Source organism: Orbicella faveolata, unplaced genomic scaffold (genome assembly GCF_042242905.1).
Source record: "Orbicella faveolata isolate gen_17 unplaced genomic scaffold, um_ofav_v1 contig_1, whole genome shotgun sequence".
Classification (NCBI taxonomy): domain Eukaryota; kingdom Metazoa; phylum Cnidaria; class Anthozoa; order Scleractinia; family Merulinidae; genus Orbicella; species Orbicella faveolata.
Window position 1 is genome coordinate 25,657,045 of NW_028301536.1, and position 8,787 is coordinate 25,665,831.

General features: G+C 36.2%; 1 protein-coding gene across 1 annotated transcript; it reads left to right on the top strand.

The window, feature by feature from the left end:
- Nucleotides 1–284: 284 nt before the first annotated feature.
- Nucleotides 285–8,597, top strand: LOC110043714 (glycine receptor subunit alpha-2-like). Its single transcript, XM_089297410.1, has 9 exons — nucleotides 285–391; nucleotides 2,724–2,803; nucleotides 2,886–2,953; nucleotides 3,811–4,028; nucleotides 4,460–4,542; nucleotides 5,483–5,620; nucleotides 5,884–6,098; nucleotides 6,783–6,944; nucleotides 7,075–8,597. The coding sequence occupies exons 1-9, from the start codon at nucleotides 324–326 to the stop codon at nucleotides 7,336–7,338; spliced, it is 1,296 nt and encodes a 431-aa protein (XP_089153536.1). The 5' UTR covers nucleotides 285–323; the 3' UTR covers nucleotides 7,339–8,597.
- The last annotated feature ends 190 nt before the right edge of the window (nucleotides 8,598–8,787 follow it).

Below are 8,787 nucleotides of genomic sequence, written 5' to 3' on the forward strand. Positions count from 1 at the left end.
TCGAATGACAAATGTTTTGAGGAAACTGAGGAGAAAATTAAAGACATAGACACGACTGCCCTGTAATTTCGTATTGCACAGAACTCGAGTCGATAAGTATAGATAGGAGAAGGTCGCTTTTATGCAAATCAGTATATTTGCGGACGCGTGTGGTGGTTTTATTAACCAGCAGAAATGACATTGTCAATGTACTGGTGGCAAATCAGCCAATAGAAATCGTCAAAACAACCTAGTGCATAGAAACACGCAGAGAAAATGTTGCTTTAATTTGCATTTATCAATGCTTTGCTGATCCTTTTGGAGCTAGTATCTGATGTCAAAAAATGGTCGATGTCAGTTTTTCTTTTCCTTTAATCATTTTGGCGCTCCTGCCTAAAACACTTGTGGCTGGGTAAGTTCATTTAAAGCAACAAATATACAAGTATTCATGGAAAGCGGAGTTCAAAACCGTTATAGTCTCAATTGCGAGTAAGGTTTTCCAGGGATGAATACATCACATATACGTCGACAAATTATAAGATAATTTTGCTAAAATAGATATGTTATTAGCAATAGTAATACGTTTTGCTGCGAAACGCGAAGAACATAAATTATATAGGTGCTGAAGTATTCGAGAAGCTTGCATCTCGGGGTCAATTTTAGCAATTAAATGTGGGCACGAACTCACAATAAGATCATTTAGTATACAGATCTTCGTCCATATCGTGGCCGACATAGGCCGGGTATCATCTTCCGCCGTGTAATTTTCACAATTGGCATACAGTTTGTCAAAGTACTTGTTATTTATTTATCCTTATGCGGGTTTCATTACTTTCGTTTGGATCAATCTTTTCAAAAACTGTTGATGAAACCTGTGAAGTGTTTCATATGGTTATTCACATCAGATGTAGCAAAACTTCAAAGTTCTTCATCGGTCTTGGAAAATGTAAAATCGTTTCTTCGAAACTTCTGCTGTGTATCAAACTGAAATAACAGTGTTTTCTGTTTCTCCAAAATATCTTCCCAGGAAATTCATGTTTCCTGTTGAATTTTCAGACTTCCAAAAGAAAAAAATAGGCTACGTGGCTCAATCGAAAAGGTGTTAGTGGTTGACGCTAACTTACTCACTATCACCTGCAACCTCATTGAATTGGAAAATGAATTTTAAAAACACTGTCACGAAATTCAGATAGATAAATAGATAAAACAAGGCTACCAACAAAGACGTAGTGCAACGGTGTGAAAGCACCTTTTTACTGGCCACAGGCCGCTTAATCAAGAGGAACACAAAACAAGGAAACATCTTATTGTAATTCTTAAAAACTGTTTCTCTATTGTAATTTGCGTGAGTTTTTTAATTTGTCGTCATATCGATACCACCTGCCGATCCGTTGACGAAAGAAATGCTTTATCCGGGTTAATGTAGCTTAGGGATTAACTAAAACTGTTGCGTAAATAATAATAGTGACCTAGGCATCTATCAATATGCGTCATGTATAAGACCATCCTGGTTTGTACTTGCCGTACCAGGTTTAATAACTAAAACCTACAAAATGGCGGCTCTTGAATATTTATTACGAAATGATAGCGATCGATTTGCAAATGTATTAAAGCAAAACCCATTTCCTTTCGTTTCTATCCCTATTTAAAAAAGAATTTTCGGAAATTAACAACGCGTCCGCACATGGATTATTTTCAATCTGCGGTTTGGTAAAACGTATTGGTGCCTTAAGCTCTGCTGCGTAGTTTTGTCAGATTATCGAAGAGTGGCAGTACTTGTAGTTCTTTATTTTTCAAAGGCATCAAAGAGATTACACGGGCTAAACAAATAAGCGTGCTTTGTGCAATAAAATACAGATCTGAATTCTAGTATGGTACTCAATAAATCATCTGATTCGGTAATGTTAGTGAACAAACGTATAGTCAATGAAAAGTTTCCATTTTTTGCAGCAAAGTCCTTGAAGTTTATTTACAGCTCCTAATGTAAATTTGGTCATTATCGCGGGATTATATTTTTTTTTTCTGTGACGTTGCCTAAAAATTTTGTTGGTTGAGCCTGGTCCGCACAAGGAAAAAAGTAAAACCTTGCAAAGTGGTCAATTTGTTGGTGCAATAATAGGGGAACGTTTTCTACACTCTTTGCTTCATTAGCATCAGGGCTGCAGCTTTCCGATCGAGCTAAAGAAAAAAATCAACAGTAAATATTTGAATGCATTGAACGATTAACTTCAATAGCTCATCAGCGCTTTTGTCACCAAGAAATTTTGCATTCTTTGAAAGGTGATGTATAACATTCAAAAACTAAAAAATTCACTAATTACTAACATTTACAAACTCTTCAAGTGATTAGAGTCAATTTGCATCTAGCAAGATCGGCAAACTGATGGGGCAAAAAGTGAACAAACACTATCCCAACGTTACTTTTTTTAACCTGGAGTAAGAAAAAGTTCACACACTTGTGAAACCTTTAAAAAGTGTTCCAGCAATACTCAGTCACGCGATAAAAATAAATCAACTAACCTAAATCCAAGGTCGGAAAACAAATAAATAATTGAGCAGGAAATGTCAGGCCTGTCAAAATGTCCACTTTTACATATTAACGTGTTTCCAAAAACATTTTCTATCACTTTTCATCAATAGTGCCTTGACTTATAAGCGTTGAAAGCTGTGTCCCAATCAACCTATATATAATATTAGTGTGTATTATTGCTTATCATATAAGTAAACAGCATTCCTCTTTTCAGATACAAAGAAACTGCAGATGAACTCCAACAAATAACAAATCCTGAAAAGTACCACAAGTATTTACGACCTTATCACAAAGGTGCAAAGACACGTCGAGTGTTGCTGGTTATGTAACATAGTGTTTTGTTTCCACGTAAAAATATAATTTTTTGTGTTTAAAGGCATTCCGGTTAATGTGACTGTTGGAGTGACCGTGATACACTTTGTAGCGGTAAGAGAGATGAGCGAGGTAAGAACGACTTACGTGGTGAATTTGATACATTTGCTCTGCTTCTTATAAAAAGTAACTAACAACAAAGCGCGCAATTTCTTGAAATTTTTACGTCATAAAATGAAGCAGATAAGCTGAAAATGTGAAGATCAAAGAATTAAAACTGATAGGGCGCCTTTTATTTGAGTGACGAAGCATTATTGGTTTTGTATTTTTAGCTACACGACTGGTTTAAAAAAACTCGCGCCAATTTCTCATACAATCATAAGCAGTACAAAAACCAATTGTGACTCGCCTGCTAGCTCCCACGTTTTGCGTCATTTCAAGTAATTTTGATTGGTTTATTGCATTGTTTGTGTCCTTTTTATTGGTCAGACTGACTACTTTAGTTTAGCTTTCATGACAGTCCAATGAAAACCACTCTGTGTAGTGCACGATTTGTAATAGGAAAACAAAAAAGGCTACTAAATCCCCTACGGCAATACGGGCATAATTCTACTACTCACAAACAAGAGAGAAAAAAAACAAAGTACTTTTAAAATAAACGTTGAAGATAATCATTAGCAGTTTCGGTCCATATCATCTCGACTCATCAGCACATCGCTTTTGGTGCTGGAAGGATACCACAAAAGACAAATTGAGGAACTGAGGAAATAGAAGTATCGTTGTTATAAACTGGAACATTGGATGATACAAATTAAGAGTTTTCATTGGCTTAGCTATCATGGTATATGAGCCATATGCCATGCTCTAAAAATATGGTAAGTGCACGAGTAATTTTTGGGGGCGTTTTAATTTTTAGTTTAGTTTAGTGTTCTATATTTGGTGGACGTTTTTAATAAAACAGTTACCGTGTTTTCGACTTATTTCAAAAGGAATTTTCATTGGACCTGGTCATCCGGCAACAATGGAAGGATGCACGGTTAAACCATTCTTTGAATTATACATTAACATTGCCTGCCAACTCCAAGAAGCTGATATGGCTTCCGGATACGTTTTTTCTCAACGTCAGAAGTGCTACCATCCATGATGTCATTTCCGAAAACGGTAAAGTTTCTATAAACCCTGGAGGACTTGTTTCTTATAGTGCAAGGTACGTCTAACGTAAAGCAAATACAACATTCAAACTACGCAAACACCTAGACCAATAAACCTCTATGGATTAGGTTTCTCGGTCGACTCTGATACGCGTTGGTAAATGTCGTGCTTCTGATCTGGCGTTTTTTTTTTTTTTCAGTTTATTGACAATTAACTTACGACTGACTGGTAATGGATCAGATCTCGTAATCTGCCTCAATCTTAGCGACTTGTTCCCCTTTGGCATTAATTAATTTAAGAATTTCTTACACCATGGTCTGAAGTAAAAAGCAATTAAGTTTAAGAGTCAAAATTCAACGGTATTATTACATTCGGACAACCTTGCCATCAGCACTTTAAGGATTTGAATTGAAAACTGTTAAAAATTATAACCAATTTATACATGTACATCGGTATGAAATACTTTTAAAAACATTATATTTTCAGGATAACCATTACTGCCGGCTGTCCGATGGATTTGTCTGATTACCCAATAGATGAGCAAACCTGTGACTTGGAGTTATCGAGCTGTTAAGTATTGAGCAAGAATATTATCGGAAACATTTTCAGTTCAAGTACATCTTTTTCATGTGACGTGTAAAACTTTTGAATCTAACCCTTTGATCGATCAATGCTGTTCTTTTGTATATATTTCCAGACATCTGAAAATTAAATCACAAAACAGTCCTAAGAAAATACGCGCGCTGATTGGTTGAAAATCATGTCTCTATAACTCGATAGAAACACAGAACTAGCACGAGCTGTTGACGTAATGATGGTGCGAGCAAAGAGAGTTTACATTTTGATAATCAAAGTTAACGAGTTGTTTTCCTTTTTTTCGTCGCGGTGTTTCTAAAAGAAATAGAAAACATGTTCTCCGTGTTTCTATCGAGTTATAGAAAGAACTCGAAAAAGCTGTGGAAACACTCACCTGCGGCTCGTGTTCCCACATCATTTCTCGTTCTCCCAAACTTCCTCTCATGTTTCTATAAGTCGATAGAACCACGGTACATGTTTTCTGTTTCTTAAATAGAAACTGCATCAACGTGTTTCTCAAATATCACAAGCGTGGAAACTCAGACATTGTAAGGAAAAGCTGATTTGCTTTCAGAGTACACATTAACTGAACGAAGAGAGCGTACCAGTTAGGCTCAACGGGACGCATAAAGGGGAAAAATATGATTTTCCATATATATGCTGCTGATATAAAGGACAATATGAGCCTGCAACTGGAGGCAAATTATTCCTTTCCAATCCCTTCTCTTCATAGCTCAGCGCGATGTCAAGATTTGAATTTTCGAACATTTATGTCTTACTTTTGATGGAACTTACTATTTGGTGTTCAAAATGAAGGCATGACAGACAAACCCGTGTGGTTACCTTCTGATCTACATCATATGTATATTCTGAAACCTTTGAAATAATAATGCTGCTTTATTTTTCACTCAATTTTTTAACGTTTGTTCTCAGACGCATATACGGAAAATGAGCTCGATTACAATTGGGCGGTGGGCAGTGGAGATGACATAGTCGTCAAGGACAAAAACTTGGCAGAACTCGCTCTTACTCAAGCAAAAGCCATCAAAGACTGTGAATATTATGCCGACGGTACGTAAAATGAAATCATGTGAAAGTCTCGGAATTTTAGATTGACAACCCCAGTACTTTTAGCGGGTACCTCTATAGCTAAAAGACGCTAACACCTTTATCAGTATTCACTTAAGTTTCGTTTTAACCTCCATCAAAATAAATCTTAAACTGACTATCATTCATATAACCAGGTTATGTATAGTCGAACAGTGTTATATATTCGGATGAAGCTATTATTACTATGTGTAACCTTAAAAACTTTGTACCTTCACCTATCCCAGGTACCCACTCAAAACTTGTTGCTCGTTTCTGGTTCAAGCGCCGTCTTGGATACGCTTTCCTTCAAATATACATCCCCACCATAATGCTGGTGGTCCTTTCTTGGCTGTCATTTTGGATCCCTGAAGACTCTGTTCCAGCCCGAGTGGCACTCGGAAGCACTACTGTGCTATCAGTTGTAACATTTACCGGTTCCTTTAGGAGCTCTTTGCCGAAGGTATGGCGTAAAACAGCTATTTTATACAGGTTACAAGATAGTCGAGTGAGGGATTCCATAAGAATTCATTTCGTTTTTTCTTTGTCTGTTTGCTTTTTTGTTTGTTTGTTTTCTTTTGTGTTCTTTTTTTTTTTTAAAAAAAATCTCTTTTTTTTTACATTCATTTACAGTGAACCAAAGATCTACTGAAAGTCCACTAAACTATAAGATTTGTAGTGTATAAAACAGAGTTACCAAACCTGAAAAAAGCTCGATTAAAAAAAATATATCAGACTGCTTCAAGTAACAAAGAATTTAGACCATAGGTCTTACACACAGCTAGACGTGTTTTTAAGAACTTTTTTTCATACAGTGACGGCGATGTATTGCTGTCATGTAATTTTCCTAATGAGTCTTTTTGATACATCTTTGCAGCGCATTTTGGCCATGACTTTTATTTCACGTGACCGTCTTGATGTGCCTCAAGGTGCGGTTGCGAAGCAAAACACAGTCCGCCATATTAACTTTTATTTTCTCAACTCCTAAAGAAGGTCAGCAAACTTGCCGATTTTAAAATCAATTTCATTTAATCTCGGAAAGAACTCCGAAGCCAGAGCAACTTTTAAACTGGACAAAATAAAATGCTCATCGCTGAAAGAAAATTTCATACGCTAAACTCACATGCTGTGGTGTTTAATCTTCCAGGTATCGTACATAAAGGCGGTGGATGTCTACTTTATTGCCTCGTTTACATTCGTCTTCGCAGCAGTCGTGGAGTATGTTTCAGTACTCCTAAACACGGGATTAAATCGCCAAAGAAGTAACAGTGGGCTTTACTCAAGCAGGAACCACGTTGATGTGGGAAAAGTATGAAAATATCGTTGACTACTTGTTGATATTTTAAACCGTATACACTGCATGTCGTTCATCATTTTGTCTCAGTCTGGTTTTACCGGAAGTTAACTAGTTTGTTTTCTTCTCCGGCTTTTTTAAATAGCAGACAAATGAGTATAAAGAAGAGGGAGAGTTACATGAGGTTAAAGTGGAGAGCCCTGCTTCTGAAAATGTAGATTTAAAGAAACACCGAAGCGTTTCGGCGAGGACCGCGAAAGAATACATGCAATACGCTTTCGTCAGAAATGAAGCCAGCTCCATAGATAGAGTGAGTCGTGTCCTTTTTCCTTGTTGTTACGCCATCTTCAATTTGATTTACTGGATATACTACGAATTGGCGTCATTCGGAAATCATTCGCCTGCCTGATGTGCAATGAGCTGGTATCAAAACATATGATAAGTGACATAACTTAACATACATTCGTAACAATATTTAAGTATGAACTTTTAACAGTTGAAAGTATAAACTTTTTACAGTTGTAGCAATTCAAAGAATAACTAATTTTCTGTATAAAAGAGTAAATTGTTAACTAAGAAACGAACGATGCCAAGCATCAACAACAAAGACAACATGTCATCTCAGCTGTTAAATTGTTAAAATTTAGTTGGAATAGAAGAAAGGTTGGTCAAGCAGGGTTGCCACGGTCAGGGAAAAGTCAGGGAAAATTAGATTTTATCATCAAGGTCGGGGAAAAGTCAGGGAGTTTTGTATCAGGTCAGGGAATTTCTAAATCCCTTCTCAAAGTCATTGAAAAGTCAGGGAATTTTATCTTAAGTTTGCCACAAACTATATGTTTTCGTATACACAAGGCAATTTTAGTTTAGAAATTGTCTTAGCCATCCTTATTTTTGTTGATTCATGGCCAAAATAATCATCCTGCAGGACCAGTGAAAATTGCTTTACAGTCAGCGAAAAGTCAGTGGAAATTCATGGCTATTTTTTTTTTCCGGTAAGTGGCAACCCTGTTAAGAAGCTACCATGCGGAAAGACTGAAATTGATTAATTAAAAATTAAATTAGATATTTATTTGATAATAAAAGATTTCGTAAAGCACTTTAGAATGAAAATTAGCGATATGAAAAGTGAACGACGTTTCGATGACTCCATGTCATCATTATCAAGTTCGAAATACGTGATAGAATTGAATAAATATAAATAGTAGAAATGATGTAAAAAAATATTTAGGGAATTAAATTAAATTTCTTTATTTGTATTGAATAAGCAGGTAACTTCAAAAATTTAGGCAGCTTTACTCCATGAGTGCATGCCTGGTGCTTGTAGCTCATCAGGGGCGTGATTTCGTTAATACGCATGCCTAGGTAAGGACTGTGTTTTAATGACGGGAAAATAAACTTGTTTCAAGAAAGAACCGCTTCCTAATTCTCGATCATAAAACTGATAATGTAAGTGGAAAGAGCTCGCTGAGTACTAAGATTTGTAATGTAGTTGCCCGTCAAGTATCGGGACAATAGAAGCATCGTCAAAACTATGTCAACGTTTTATGCCAACTATGTGTGACAACCTGAATCACTCTGAGCAATTCCAAGCTAAATTATAAGGAATATCTGTCTATAAAGAACTAGATAAAAATAAATAGATGAATAAATGAAAATTATAAATCTGAATCCTCTATGCCTTGAAGTGAGCAAAACAAATCTCCCATTCCTGAAAACGTATTAGAGCAAAGATACCTCGTTTCCGAGGGAAAGGAATCATGAGCTCACCTATACTCTAATTCGTCTAAATGTGTGGTAAACACAATCAATATGCTTGCATAAATATCAAAAATTTATCGATCAAAGCTAACGCTTTCTG